The 16847-nt window shown below is 33.9% G+C and overlaps 1 protein-coding gene across 19 annotated transcripts in view; it reads left to right on the top strand.

The window, feature by feature from the left end:
- Dap160 (dynamin associated protein 160) overlaps window positions 1-16847 on the top strand; it is a 261924-nt gene that overhangs the window by 22127 nt on the left and 222950 nt on the right. For all 19 annotated transcript variants that reach the window (XR_013031922.1, XR_013031923.1, XM_076516402.1 and 16 more), the window contains exon 6: window positions 2667-2793. Coding sequence is in view for 17 of the 19 variants with exons in the window: in XM_076516402.1 (XP_076372517.1) it covers window positions 2667-2793 (127 nt within the window). In the remaining 2 variants the exon portion in view is untranslated. The remainder of the gene's footprint in view (window positions 1-2666; window positions 2794-16847) is intronic.

Raw genomic sequence — 16847 nt, 5'->3', positions numbered from 1 at the left:
TACATATTGTTTGGCACAGATATCCTAGTAGCTTTGTGCCAATAAAGATGAATTACCTACCTACCTACTTTGTTAGAATGTATTTTTTATATTTATCAAAGTCACCTCTGTATATATTACAATTGTGTGGCTTTTTAGGACAATTTATGAACAGTTGCATATGGTTCAGTTATTGAACATGTATGTGAACCACAATGGTGGTTAAATAATCATTAGCTAGAAGAACAGTCTTTGTTAAAATCACATTTATGGATTATATCAGTCATATATTTAAATTTTCAATTAACTTTCTGATGTATGTATGTCTTTGAGAGAAAGTAATTTTTAACTGGCTAATGTTTAACAAGAAAATAAAACCCATCTTTGAATCCACACATTGCAACGTTTCCTTAAGCAGTACTGGACTTTGCCAGTTTTGTGGTTTCCCCACTCTTGCACGAAATGAAAATTTCAGTGTAGGCAGTTATTATGTGAGTGAGCTCAAAGCATTCAAAGAAGTTGTATGTTTCTGGTTATAATGTTTGAAATAAAGTGATTTGATAGTGAGGCTTTTCAATAAATGTATTTTGATGGTACTAAGTGAATAATGTCTAATTTGATTAACATAAAAAAATGTTGATAATAAAATACGTTGTGCATAAAACGATCCTGTAGCTGATATTTCTCTAGATGCAGTATACCTCTTTAAACCTATGCATATGAGGGGGTTAATATACATGTCTTAGAGTTTTACAGAGCTATATTCATATTTCTTTCACACATGGTGGTTGACTTTTGGAATGAGCTGTCCTCAAGGTTGGTGGGAAAAGGAAATCTATGAGTTCAAAAAACAATTGTATAAATATGAATAGTAAGGGGTGGGTATAGTTGTGAGCTGCAGGGGACATCCTTGATGGGCTAATAAGATCCTTTTTGTACATTTTAAATTTTATGAATCTAAAAATTAGCTAATTGTTTTTGCTTGCTTTAGTCTTTTATGCTCCACTCAGTTGCCCTTGGTAATAATTATTTTACGGTACTCTACACCTACATCAGTGTGCCCTTTCATGGTACTGTATATAAGCATTTTATTCAGATAATGTCGTCACTTTTTCTTGACAAAAAGTGACAAACAGGTTTCTCACTATTACAGTTGTTACGAGATGTTTTGAACATTATTGTGTTAACTGGTTAATTGTTTCATATAGTTGTCAAGCTGATTTATAGTGTGAACTTGCAGCTCATTATTTTTGGCACTGAGGCAAATTTGGTTTGTTCCATCTCATTTCTGCTATCTAGCTTTGCATAATAGCTTGAGGAGGGGTTACTTTCAGTGTAGGATGTTAATAATCTTTTCTATAGTGAGATGGAGACATGGATGATGCTGGTTCTTCAGGAAGTTCAAGGCTCATTCAGTCCAATTCTTAGCATTTAGAAGAGACTTTAGATTTTTCTGTTCCTTCTTTTAGTCTCTTGGATTTTCCTTCCCTCTGTGGGACATTGGTATATTTACAGACTTGAGTGGTAGGGCCTGGGGTTCAGTTCCCTAGGGTGGATGCAGTAAATGGCTTAAAATTGCTTTGCTTTAACAAAACAGTTGGATCTTGCTAAACACTTTGCCATTTAATGTTAATTACTGTTAATTATGTTGTTAGATGTTCTTAGCTAAAGTAAAAATCTATAGATTCTTGTTTTGACCCACTCCTGCAATAGGCATCTTTCTGTGCTCATGTCACATGACTTTAGTGTGTTACATTCAAAATTTAGTTAAAGTTCTTTCTTCTAAAGGTATACAAATAAACATGGCATAGAAACTTAGTTAATAATTCAAATTTTAATATTATGAGTTTTAAGTTTATATTTTCATAAGGCAGTAGTGAAAAAAATCTGAATTTCTGTTAGTTAATAGTTGAGAAAGTAAGTACAGTTTTCTGTAAAAAAAGTTGTGTGAAGCTTTTATGATGTTCTAAAAGTTATGTAAATTAAATGTAAAAACTGTAAGATGAAAAGAAATGTTTATTCTTAGTATGAAAATCACCTTTCACTAAGACTGATTCAGTGAAGGCTTCATACATTCACTGACACATCTTAAGTAAAATGTTTTAATATACAACATACTTTTCACATTTACTAAAAACTTGCAATATTTGTGAAAATGCACATAGATTCAGAATTATATAGGAAAGATCATTTCTGTTATATGGCCATTGGACCAAATCCCTGCCTAAAGGTTTGGTTGATTGTCATGGTTAATATTAGGTCCTATGTTGATGTGTCCAGTATACACTATACATATTTTTTCTTTCTTTTTTTTAATCTTATTCTATTTCATGAAGAAAAGACTAACAACCACATATGAAGTATAAAACTCAGATTTTATAGGAACAACAAAGTAATTTTATGATAATGTTATGTCTTTTTATATAAGGGTTAAGATTAGAATTATGATGTATCTAATTTACTGACTAGTAGACTAGTTTCGATTCACCAGAAACTATTAAGTTATGAAATGTTTACATAAACTACATGATGTAATAATAAAAGACTGGATCACACTTAACCAGGAAATATAAAAGATCTTAGTGGAGTTGCTAGTGTTGATAGGTAATATTTTAAAAGCTTGTAAAATTTAAGATTTTGTAATACTATCACAGATAAAGCTTACTGATATTCTTTTATTTCTGCAGTAATTCCAGCTCCCAGTGTACCCATTGCTTCCATAGCCTCATTAGCTCAGGGATTTGTTCGACCAGCTTCACCTGTGGATGCGAATCTTCAGAGATCAACTTCAGTTAGCAGTCAGGACTCGCCTACGTAAGTGTTTCAAATGATTCAAGGAATATACTGAGTGTTATCATTGAAAGTGGACATTTAGTTGTTTTTTTTTCTATAAATTAATCTGTAAATAAAATTTAAGATTTAAAATTGATTATAATTATATAAAATACTCAAACTTTAGTCTAATAGCTAGAAGTAACCAGAAATGGTATGTAAAACTTCCAGTGACTGTTGTGGTTTTGTTTGTGTGTGTGTATAGAATGTTAATACTCACCAGTCAAGTGAAATAAAACAAAATCAAAAGGAAGGGCTGCATTAAAAACGGCATATCCAAACCTGTGACTAATGATATTTTCTAGTAACGCCTAAACATAAAAAATCAAGAGTGCTGCACAAATAAACAGGATCCACCTTCCCACAATTGTCAGCAAGCAGTGAAGGGTGATATAGATTTGAGATGTTGTGGTATTTGAGCACCCACATCTCTCTCTCTCTCTCGCCTAATTTTTGTTTCTTTTGATTATTTTATTTATGAATTATGTGAGACTGAACAGAGGTTGAGACTGGTAGATTGGGTATCCCCATCACAATGTGGGTCCTGTATTTTCAGTAACTCCTAAAACCTAAGGTACATTTTATATTCCACATTATTGCCTGTATGCTGGTGATACTTTTGATTTGTGCAGAATTTTTATTTTTTATTTGGGCTTGTTTTTGTTTATTAGAAATCATACATGTATAGAAGTTTTAAAACATTAAGCATGTTAAAGTGAACAACAAAATCTATTTTGTACATAATCTGTTGTATATCTGATTTGATCATCCAGTCCATCTGTATGTTTCTTTTATGGTGATATTTTATAGCAGTTAGTGACTTTTTGAAGTACTTTTTTTACTTAGGCTTGAATTTTAGTTTGGACAGTATTTTTTTGCTTCAGTTTGTTTTCTAAATATGATGATACTATCATTTTTAAATACAGAAGTAAAACCTGTAACTTATAATAAAATAATACTTATAATCAGTAAGTAAACATACATTTGAACTTCTAGATCTTTAATCATGTTAAATTTAAGATGCAGTAAACTATGTATTCTCTGCATTTTAAAATATTAATTAAAGTGGTATGTCTATTATTTTGTGAAAGAAAAAATTTTATGAAAGAACTTAACTGAAGAAAGTAAACATGTTCCAATGCTCATGCTATTTCTAATATGGTACATATTTACTATAGTTGCCAAGTGATTGTGAACATGCAACTTTTTTTCTATTAATTGTTTGCATAACCCTCTCGCTACATGTAATCAAAGTGTGTTGTGACTTTCTTCTTGTGACCAATATGTACTTCCATTTGCTCACACTTCCCACCATTCTTCTACACATATTTAGGTGCTCATGTCTATTGCTACACTTTGAACTTTACTGACAGAGAAAATGATGCTTCTGTGTTCAGAAAATGGTGTAATATAATATGTCATTTGGTAGATGATAATTTTAGCTTTTTGTTGGTTCTACATAATATGGTATTAAGAGCAAGAGAGAACAAATCCAAAAAGAGATATTGTGACAAGTGAGTGTGGCAACAGGAGTCTGATTTTCTATTTGATAGCTTTGTAACTAAACAGTATTGAAGGCTATAAAATTATGGTTTGTCTGATCAACGATTACTTTATAGTGAGTAATGTACATTTAATTTCATTGTTATTGGAGAGATGATAAATAAAGAAGAGAGGATACCTAGAGGAAATATTACATTTCTGGCATTAGGTATAACTCAGGTTTTGTTCCATATAAAATTAGGAACTTACACTTTATAGGCTATTAAAACATGGATTATTAACTATGAATTTATGCTATACTAATTGACATAACATAAAATGTTGTTTAATTAAATTTTGAATGAAAGTCACTAAAACCTTGTGACATGCAGTAAAGGATACTTGTGGCAACAGGGTTAAAAAGACTAAAACTGAAATGTTCTGCTTTTTTTTTGTGTTATCTTTGCACTACGTAATAATTTCCTTTACAATCTTATATATTCTGTACACCATGTGAAGTTGTATACTGTGGTATGGTGTCTGGAATTCTTGTTGTAATCAACCTGCATTTTTTGTAGGAGTTCATGAAAGTTTCTGTTTGAAACTAGATCTGATTCATGCTCTGTACGAGCTGGAAAATTTCATGTCATGTAGTGGGTTCTCGTGACCCTTTCTGTTGATCATGTACTGGTCATTGGATTCGGTGCGAGCTCTCATGAGCATCTTATATCAAGTTAGTGTGTTCAATGTTAATCATGTGGTTTAACACTCTCTTGGTCAAAATGTCAGAGGCTTGATCCAATGCATGCTCTGTACGAGCTGTGAAATTCCAGCATGTCATACCGTGAGATTGTGCAACCCTACCCATTGAAATATGGTATTTCATCTCTTGACAGTGTACTGAAACCATTGTAGTAGGGTATCAGAATATATAGAGGAAAGGGTCTTACTGCATTTTTGAAAGCCATTGGTTATATATGTAGTTCATTGACTTGCTTCTTTTTGTCCTTCCATCAAGTTCATCCGTTAACTCGTCATCAATGGTGAAAGGACATCTGTATGCCACCAGCCTCAATTGCTTTCTTTCCACTATTTTGATCCGACCAGGCACCTCAATCCCCACTTCTCTGAAACAATTACAACCTTAAATATCAACTGAGTAATATAAAAACAAGCCAGACCAAAAATCAAATCCAAATTCTCGATAATCACAACAAAATTTTACAACGAGCAGGATGAAGGGGGTTATCAGTATCCTTGAACACCCCAGTTGGTAAAGTTTACCTTCCTATAAAACTAATTAACTGCCACAGGATTTACTTTCTCTTTCTTTCTGTTTGACTTAAGCTATAGAAAAGGATTTTATTTTCCACCATTTGGATTTTGCAAAATATTTCAGTAATAGTTTGTATGATTTATTTATAATACAACTGTAAACCTAATGGAAATAGTTTTATCTTTTCATCAGGTGTGGGAACACATAGCTAGATTTCATATGGATAATGTTTTTCTATGTGATCAGAGAATTATGAATTTTAGTTGTCATAAAATGTTGGATAAAATCTTAGGTGAAAGTTACTGCAAAATATGTAAGCAGACAGTAGTTTTCATAGACTTTTGATTTGCCCTCTGTTCAAATGACTTATCTTTATTGTTTCAGTTGCACAGTGCACTTTTTCTTAGAATATTTGGTTGTCTGGAGTGATGTTAACATGATTAATGACAGTGGTTACTGCATAATTCAGTTATGAAGTGTTCCTGATTAGTATCTAGGCTTTATCAAACTGGGTTTTAAAAGACTATACCAGGAAAGTAAATTTTTAGTGATAACTAGATATCTAACAAGGTGTATAATTTGGTTGTGCTAAATAGATGACAGACATGCAAAGCATATTTTTGTGGTACAAATTAGAGTTGTTAAAACACAGCTGAGGATGTATTACGTAATCCTACTAAGAGCAGCAAGCACCAGACTCACTTTGAAGGAGAAATAACTATCATTTAGCAATAGCAAAACAGCATCATTGGCTGTATATTAAAAAAAAAGAAAAAAGGATGGAGTGCTAGGCCAAGAATGGTAACATAGAAGATATTGGAAGTGGAGATTCTATAGTACTTGATACTCACACTCACATTGGTCCTACAAATCATTAGACTATGGTAAGACTACAATATTTATATAATTGATAATTTTTTCCTATAATTGATTTTTTTTTAAACTGAGGGTTTATATATTACATAGTTCTACAAATGACTGATGTAATGCATTGCTCCAAATGCAGTCTTTGGTTTTTTAATTTTTTAAGTTTGTGTTTTTTAGTGTATTTTGGACTGAGAACTCACTTTTACTTGTATAATCTCACCAGATCTTTTTCAATTTTTCACTAAGGGCAGAGCTGGGTATATAATTACTGCTCAGAAAATTAGTTAAATTACAAATCTATTTAATTTGAATATTAATTAATCCTTTTGTGGCAGGTTACGGATCAAAGGCCATGTCATTGCATTTGTTTATTTGCATTCAAAATTCTATTGAACTATTATTTTATGAATTAATGTAAATAAATCTATAGTTTTGTATGAATTAGGAAGTCAAATTACCAGTATTGGCAAGATAGAATATAAATTAAAAATCAAAATAGGAACTCAACTTATCAATATCAACAAGGTAAAATATAAAATAAAAACCTCATATATTTTTATTTTATTGAGATATGGCTTATATTCACACAGTGGCTCTGTTTACCTCTTTGGGAAACAGCTCCTTATATACATTTACTTCAATGTATGATGTGAATAACCAATGAATAGCTTAGAACCTCTCCTTTGTGGTATTCTCAGCCACTTTAATTTGTTAAAAGGATACCACATTCTTTAGAACAAAGATTTCTAGAAGGTAGTTTGTCTTTAGCTTGGTTTAAGTTTCATATTTTGTTTAAATCTAAATACAACTTAGTTATTAAGTTTGATAAATTGTATTGGAATTCTTTTGATTTGGTATAGTAATTTATAATTTTTGCGGTTGTTTAACTCTTTGTGTATATATAAAATCTAAAAAAAAAGTTTTGCTTCATGTTTTTCATGTACAAAATTTTGAGACATAACAACCTGTGTCCAGCAGTAACAAAGTTCAAAGCTAGAAGAGAATTGTTTGCCTTCTTTATTTATTGTTCTATATTTTAATAAAAATGTTTAATTTATTTCTAAATAGTAATAATCTATATATATATAATGTATAGTAATTGAAATGTGATTGCATATTACAAAATACTAGTCCACTAAAACACAATCAAGACAGGAAAGACTAAAGGTCAGTTTTACATTACTGGATATGTAACATGAGTGCATGACTGGAAGGTCAATATTATACAAAATATACATGTTCGTGTATAGTGTTATGAGACTTAAGCTACTTAGACTAAACATTTGTACTTTTGTGTTATAATGTAGTCATTCTAGGATGAAAAAAACAATTTACATTTATTTCCAAATTTGTTATGATGGTTACTAGGTGGTTAAGTGACAAACCTCATATAGAGGATAATAAAATAACAAAATATAGTCTTACTTAGAACAAATGTTTGAAATGTATTTAGAAAATTTTAAGTTTTAAATTGCTTGTAAAATCTCAATAATAAATAACATTTGGGATGTTAGCCACCCAAAAGGATGAAATGTTAAAAATTGTAGAAATTTTGATATTGTCTAAAGACTTCAAAAAATTTATTTTAAAATTGTATGGAATGCTCATTTATATATAGTTCTTTTGAATAATTTGATTAAAGTAGCATTGTTTACCAGCAAGATGTATTTTATAGTTATTGTATATAGCAACATTTAATAAGGACTACTTGTTATAATAATGTAATTCAGAATAGGCTGTAATTTTAATTTCAGTCTTAAGATCCATCTTATGTTGTAAAAAAATAACTGCATATTTTTTTATTCTACAAAAATTAATGTTTATTTTATTAATTTTTCAGTTAGTTCCTTCAAAAGAATGCTTCTAGACAATGAAATAGCTAGCAAATTCTAGTGGAGAAAGAAAAATCAACTTTCTTGACTGTACTTGATATTACAAGACATTTCAGGTCACTTTGAGAAACTAAAAAGCCAACAGGATTCAAGATATGTTCTTTTTGATGAAAGCCTAAACACCAAAACACAAACTACACAAATGAACATGCATTTTAAAAATGTGGGATAATGGTTCTGATTCTGTAGTTACATGCCACCTCACTTCAAAATTTATGTGGCATGTAACAACATAGGACTTTCTACAAGTCGAAAGAAGGACTAAACCATAAATCCTTATTAGTTGAGAAGTCATTGAATGGGGCCATTGTTAAATACAAATTATATATTTTGATAGAAGTGGAACTTGAACAACGTGAATTCGATATTCTTTAATTTAGTGAGTTTTGATTTGCACACAAAGCATTCAAAAAAGGAGCAGACTAGAGTTGAGAGGCTGGCCAATTTTTAAGTTGTGCTTATTGGTTACGGAAGCAAAGAAGTCTCTGTGGCTTTAGCATAATTTTCACCGATCCACTCTTGTCACTGAAGTTCTGAAAAAAAAAAGATGGTTAGAAAAAGTGACAGTCACAGAGAGAGTTATTAAAATAAACACTCAAGCAACAATCACTCATGTGTGAAATGGTTGAATTAAAGAGTATGCACTGAGGAAGGTGAGCATGCTGTTAGAAATTACTTGATGAATTGGGCTTGCAGTCTGAAAAACACAGGGAAGCTGATTTTTATTGAAAAATTAAATGGTTTTCAATGATCTGCTTAAAAATGAAAGTGCAAGTCTGTAACCTGTAAAAGAACTAGATGAAATTTTAAAGAACTCAAAGATGAAATGAAACACAACATTCAAACTGTATGTGAAACTAGAATTTTTCTTGCTCTTTTATGGGCATATCTACTTCACAGTACAAAATAGTGCACTTTCTAATTTGATTTTTTACATCATGTTTTAAATTAAATATGAAAATGAGATAGCTGACAGGTAGAATGGTTGTAATTTCTTTTCTGGCATATGAGTAAAATATGCACAAAATTTTGGCTTTTACTCTTAACATAGAACAGTTGTAATTGTACTTAACAGTGTAGTCTGTTCGTAGCTTATGCCCATTTAATTTTTCATAATCATGGTCATCATTAGCATAAAAATAAAGAAAAAGTACACATTCTAATCTGACATTGGACTTGTAAAAAAAAGAAATGGATTTAGTTGATAGATAGGAAGCTTGTAATTGAACAAAATAATGGAAATTTTTGACTAAATTGCATGAAGCTCTTTTAGCCCATAGAGCAGTTGGTTTTCAAATTTTTTTTATAGATTACTCAAGTTTTTTGAAATATAATAATGTAATTTAACAAAAAATTAGTGCATAGAATCACTACAGTATTAATCAGACCTACCTTCAAAGGATGCACCTGTTTTTTATGAGTAAGGTTCTGTAATGTTTGTCAGGTTCAGCATTCAGTGTAAGACTAGAGGAATAGCAATTAATCACCACCACCCACTGCCAATTCTTGAGCTATTCTTTTACCAATGAATAGTGGGATTGACTGTCACATCATAATGCTCCTATGGCTGAAGGGGTTAACATGTTTGGTGTTAGGGGGATTTCAGCCCGTGACCCTCAGATTACGAGTCGAGCATCCTAACCACCTGGCCATGGTGGGCCACATCTTCGAATTGGATGAAATATGACAAAACAGTAGTTCTCGGAATATATATATAACCTGAAGATGACCTAGGAAGGCCAAAACGCTGTTCTCTCCTTATTGATAAAAGTGTTAATACCCATACCAGCCATCCTGAGATACGTTATTAAAAATTATTAATTGAAAAATGGAAAAGGGATTGTCAAAAAGGTACAAAAACAAGAATCAAAATGCAAAGATATTTTCCAGCCTAAAAGTGGAGATTGTGTAAAGCAAAGTGAACAAATTAGGCTGGAAGTGGTGTCTAGATTACTTTTTCAATGTATTGAAATGTTCCATTAGGATACAACTTTACTGGTCTTTATTATAGTATTGAAATGCTCTATTAAGATGCACTGTACTGGATTTCATTGTGGTATTTGAAATGTTCCATTGTGATATTCTGTAATGGTCTTTACTGTGGTATTCAAATGTTTTATTGTGATATACTGTACTGGTCTTTATTGTTGTATTGAAATGTTCTGTTGTAATATACTGTACTGATCTTTATTATGGTATTGAAATGTTCTGTTGTGATATACTGTACTGGTCTTTACTCTGGTATTGAAATGTTCTATTGTGATATACTGTACTGGTCTTTAATATAGTATTGAAATCTTCTATTAGGATATACTGTACTGGACTTTATTATGGTATTGAAATGTTTTATTGTGATATATTTTACTGGTCTTTATTATAGTATTGAAATGTTCTGTTGTGATATACTGTACTGGTCTTTATTATGGTATTGAAATGTTCTATTGTGATATACTGTATAATTCAGGGCTGCAAGAGGTGAAAATCTCTGGAATCAGAAAGCAAACTACTTTGTCTGCAAGTTCTTGGTACTCTTCAGTTCTGTGGATTCAGAGCACTAGTAGCAGAGTGGTTTTAAAGTCTCTCTACAGTATTTGGTAACAATAAAGTTCTAACAAGCATTTTTCTTCCTCAGAGAAACCAGCAAGCAGATCATTATCTTGTGTGAAAATTCTTAAGTGAAGAAGAGGTTTTCTCATTTTGTCAAAAATTGTAAAATATAGTTTTAGATTTTTCTGCTTAATTCACACACATTCTTTTTGTTTACGTACCTGAACTTTTAAGATTGTGAGTCTTGGGTTTGCTATAAGGTCTACAAATTCTTCCTTCCCATAATTATGAAATCTCTTCGTGGACTACCTGGAGGGAAGTAAGGGCCAGCTGTGGTACACAGATTATGGCTTTGGGGACCTTTACCATAGTGTCAAGATGTCTTCCTTTTATAGCCAGTGCAATATTCACAAGTAACATTGAGGAGACCACTCTTCTTGATGTAGAAAACAACACATTAACACTCCAAATATCCATCAAGATCTTTGTACATTTAGGAACTCTTAATTTCTCACTTTTGCTAGCACTTTTGTAAGTGTTACAGTCAATACTGCATAGTATTTCAGTTTTGTTTGATATGGCTGTTTTAGAGGTTTTGAATTATTTCTATTTGAAAGCCATCCAAGAATCTATTCCGTTTATTTGTATTTTGACAGGTTTGACACTGTCAATTACTGTTTCTTTGCTAACTAATGTTTTTGATGTTGCTTATATTGAGCATCTTTTTAGACTTAAGCCAACACAGTCAGTCCAAATGCATGACCAAAAGCTGACAGGTCATCCTGTTAGCTCCCAGACAAAATTTGAAATTGGTCTTGATTATCTCCATCTTGCTGAATCCACTTTGTGCCTCAACAGAACTGGTTGATACAGACCAGCAGTAGGTCAGAGACTGCAGACGTTAGGTAACTCCTCGGGGATGAAACAATCAATGACTGACCTTTCTTGCTCTGTGTGGTGAAATTAAGTAAAAAAATAGATTGTGAAAAGTGTATTACAGAGACCATCATAAGAATTGCATTACTATTCCTGTTTTTAAATTATTATTTGATGTGTATTTAAAATTTTATTTTGTGAAGTATATGAGTGATAACTGGTTCAGCAATCAGAATGGGCTGATTGTTGCATAATAACTGGAATTGATAGAATTTAATTTCCCATCACAGAAAAGTGATTGCCAAGAAATTGAAAGTGAAACCACTCAGACCACTTTCTTTACAACAGCAATTTTCTGATTTGTAAGTATGCTTACAATAACAGCCCTGTACTTTTTCTTTTAGTACAAAACATTATTCACCATAGAATAAGATATTATCAGTTAAAGAATCTCTCTTTTTCTAAATTTATATGCATAAGTTAATACACTAAACAAAAGAGTTTTTAAAAAACAATGATCATCTCATGTTGAAACACACTCATTTCTTTACAGATCATACATCAGTGAATGGTTGATAACAGTACCACATATACAGAGATATTTGTGAACTTTTCTCCCATAAATGTTTGGGATCATACATCATGTGTTTACCTAGTAGTACTGCACTGTGTATTAGTTTATTATTTAGAGATGTAGCCAAAAAGTGCATCATAAATGGAATGATTTGAAACTTGAAGTAGGGGTTTTATTGTTAGTTTAAATTGTGCATGTCACTTTTGGATATGGAATTATAAGTTAAAAGTGTTAAACAGGTATACACAACTATTTACAAAATAGCTGACCTGTTGGGCAGCTGTGAAACATTATACACTACTGGCCCAAAATCTTAAGGCCAATGAACGTAAAGAAACTAGACATTTTGTGTTGTTAGACTCAACCACTTATTTGTGTAGAGCTTCGAAAGATGAAAATAAGAAAAGGGAAAATAAAAATAAACTTTTTTAGCATTTAATAGGGAAAATATGAACACTATGAAATTAGCCTAAATACTAGCTGGTCAAAAGATTAAGACCATACCAAAAAGAAATCCTAAACAGGGTAGGAAATGCCCAACAAGAGGTCTCAGTAGTGAGTTGCGAATAACTGCAAATATTCACTTTGGTATGGTTGATACAAAAGTTTGCAGAAGGCTGGCTGGAATGGTCAAAAGTTTAAGACCATACTGAAATGAAGCATTAATCGATAAACACGTAACGAAATTTAGTCATTTGTGTTCAAGCATTAGCATTGTCAACATCTCCCACTGACATCTCCTTTGTTACATTGGGTAAAAACATGGAAAATGGTTGACAGAGTTTGAATGTGGCAGAATTGTTGAGCTGCAAAAGCAAAGGTCTCTCTCAGTGTGCCATCGCTGGTGAGATTGGGCGTAGTAAAACTGCTGTTGCAAATTTCTTAAAAGATCCTGAGGAAAACGGAATGAGAATTGCAAGTGGTTGGCAGGAGGATTACTTATGAATATGCATGATTGCTGATTGGTTGGAATGCTCATGAATAAGAAACTTTATATTTTGGGATTTTTGAGTAGGAGGCAAATGGTTGAAGGACAAGAATGTTGAAGGTACCCAACAAGATGTACATGACCTTGTAACCAATTGCCTGTTGTACCTATAAATAACCCCTCGGTGTGGATTCCTGTATGTGGTGAGGGGACCTCCCAGGGAAGGTTCTGTTCTTTCATTTTATCTCCTATGGGATCTAAACATCCACCCACTTCATTTGCTGTGCATGGTGACCAGTGAAGGGGAGGAGAGGATCTTGGTGGTTGGAGGGTCCAATCCTAACACACCACTTTGGCCTTGGATTCCTGTACATTGGTGGCCTTGGGGTGAAAAAGAGTCAATTGGCTGTGTCCACTTGGGTGAGGGTCAACCAAGTACCAGTGTTGGATGTTCTCAACAGGTGTTGTGGACATTGTATCTGATGCTGGTGTTTGGGTATAGTGCCAACAAAACCCTGGTGTTGCTGCAGTGTTCTTGTTTGGCATTGTAGTGTGTCCCCTCATAGAGCTCTGTGGTGGGTGGGGTCAGTGGGCACTGAAATATTTTTATTATTATTATTATTATAGATCCTCCAAATAAAAATGTAAATAAAATAGTGAAAAACAGTCCATAGGTAAATGACCACGTCTTGAAGATTCTGAGCAGCAATCTTCAACATCTGTAACAGCTGTTGTAACTTATTTTCTTATACCACATTATCTTTCAAGCAAACTTTAAGGCCAATGTCACCCTTTTTTATTTAGAAAAGGCTAGAGGGTCTTGTTGGTTCTCCAAGGTCAGAAAAGAAGCTTCAATCTGGTGACGTATTGGTGGAAACATCCACATCTCAACACATTGAACTCCTCTTGCATTCAAAAGCAATTGGGGATATACCTATTGAGGTTATGCCTCACATTACTTTGAATTTGTCACATGGAGTTACTGTTGAGAGGGGTTTGAAGAACATCCTGGAGTCAGAGATTTTCTCTGGTTTTTCCACCCAAGGAGTTTCTGCAGTGAGGTGTATCTCCACTTGCAAAGATGAAATTATGATGCTGACCAGTGTTCTCATTCTGACATTTACATTGCCACATTTATCTGCTACCATCAAGGCAGGTTATCTTAATTGCAGGGTTTGGCCATACATTCCAAACCCTCTCAGATGTTTTCAGTGTCAAAGGATCAGTCACTTGAAGGCATCATATCGTGGTTTCTTGACATGTGCTTGTTGTAGTGACATGGACCACAATGCCTACGAGTGTGAAATGGACCATAATTGCATCATTTGCAATGGCTCTCACCTGTCCTACTTTTGTTCTTGCCCTGAATGGTTAGAGGAAAAAGAGGTGCAGTGTTTGAAAATGATTCAAAACATTACTAACTCTGAAGCTCGAAAGTTGCTGTCCACCACTTCGTTTTGGACATATGCTGCTGCACTTTGTCCCACTACTACAGTGGGAGTGCAGACAGATCTCTGTGTGCCTTCAAAAGATTTGTTCTCAAACCATATGAAAAGTCTTTTGACCTCCAAGGTTAAAGTTTATGAATGAACCTCAACACCCATCTCTGTCCCTAACATACATTCCAGGAATCCCCAAGATTCACTTTCTTAGGTTCTGAGTAAAGGCATACATCTTGTTCTCCCACTCCAAGATACAAAACAATAATTCATTCAGTTGCTGAATCCTCTACAACAGCAAAGACATGCCCAATTGACCCAGTGTAGGATTCATGGAGGTCAAGAAACCTCCTTGGTTTGTATTGAATAAAGACAATAAAGAAAAAAGATGTGGTTGGAAACAGAAGAGCTCTTCACCCAATTTGCCTACAAATAAATAAAAATGGCCACCTTGATGCAATGAAACTGTCAAGGTTTAGGTTCTAATCTGGATGACATCAAACCACTGATTGCTTCCTACCATCCTGTATGTCTTTCCTTATAGGAAACAATTCTGAAACCTGCAGATACAGTCACCTTTCAGCAGTTTTCTTTGTACAGAAATGACAGGCTGTGTGATGGATGAGTGCATGGAGGAGTGGCACTGTTGGTAGATAAGCATGTTCCCACCCTGTTTTTGCCACTCAACACAATGTTGGAGTCCGTGTTTCCTTGGATCACACCATTACTGTTTGTTCTCTCTACGTGTCACCTGGAGAGACCTTGATGCTGTCTGCCTTTTTAATCCTGGGGGACTTTAATGGACATCATCCTCTCTGGGGAAGTACTGGTATTGATTGGGAGGGTATGCTCTCTGATGACAACCTTTCTCTTTTCAATAGTGGTTCTTATACATCTTTTCATGCACCTTGTCTGTCCTTTACTGTTATTAATCTCTCAATTTTCTCCCCTTAACTATTCTCCCACTTTTCATGGAGGGTTGGCAATAATCCATGAGGCAGTGATAATTTTCCTATAATTTTGAGAGAGACTGGCCATGGTCAACACCACCTGATCTGTGTGCTTTGGTGGAAGCTGGATCAAGCAAACTGGGCCTCTTTCACTCTTTTTGCAGAACTTGATCCTGCCATCAGTCGACAACTGTGTGGTAGCAATAACTGACTGTATTATAGAAGCAGCTGCTCAGTGTATTCCTAAACCCTTGACACGTTTTCCATGATGTCCTCATTCATGGTAGAATCCTGCCTACCACTTGGCACAGAAGGCTTAGAAACAGTCCTGGGATACTTTTTGTAGGTATCTCACACTGCATTGCTTTCTAGCAGGCCCTGCACGTGCTTGGTGGGTGAGACGTCAAAGCCAGAACGATTCTTGGATTAAGTTCACAACCAGCATATTTTCTACCACCAGTTCCAAAGTCATGGGAAAAGATTCAAAAGGTCAGTGGGCAATATAATTCTGTTCCCTTCTTGATCTTGCTCTCTAATGGCCAGGAATTAGCTAATACCTGGAGCTTTGCCGATACTCTAGGTTCAAGCTTTTGTCAGATATCTAGCACTTCTGCTTCATCCTTCACCTTCTTAGACTCCAGCTGGGCAATCACCTCTTTCCATTCGAGTTGATTGTCTCTATGACTATAATCATCCCCTTACACTGCTGGAACTAAAACTGGCCCTTTATCGGTCTAGCAGTACATCAGTTGGACCTGACGATGTGCATTATGAAATGTTTTGCCATCTACCTCCTGCTTCTCTTGCTATTCTTGTTTTTAACTTGATCTGGCAGGACAATGTTCTTTTTGATGCCTGGCACCAGGCTATTGTTTTACCTTTCTTTAAGCCTTGGAAGGATCCCAAAATTCCTTCAAACTACCACCCAGCTGCTTTGACAAGCTATCTTTGTAAGAGTTTAGAGAGGATGATTAATGCTCGTCTTGTTTGGTTTTTCGAAACAAACAACCTCCTCTTGCCTACCCAGTCTGGGTTCCAATGACAGCACTTTACCATGGACTACCTGATTTGACTTTAAATGTCAATCAGAGAAGCCTTTCTCAAACAACATTTTGTATCGATATTCTTTGACATTGAGAAGGCTTATGATACAACATGTAGGTATGGAATTTTGCGAGACCTCTATTTATATGGGCTACATGGTC

This window comes from Tachypleus tridentatus, chromosome 7 (assembly GCF_004210375.1).
Source record: "Tachypleus tridentatus isolate NWPU-2018 chromosome 7, ASM421037v1, whole genome shotgun sequence".
NCBI lineage: Eukaryota > Metazoa > Arthropoda > Merostomata > Xiphosura > Limulidae > Tachypleus > Tachypleus tridentatus.
The sequence above is the reverse complement of the archived record's forward strand: the minus strand, read 5'-3'. Positions and strand labels throughout refer to the sequence as shown.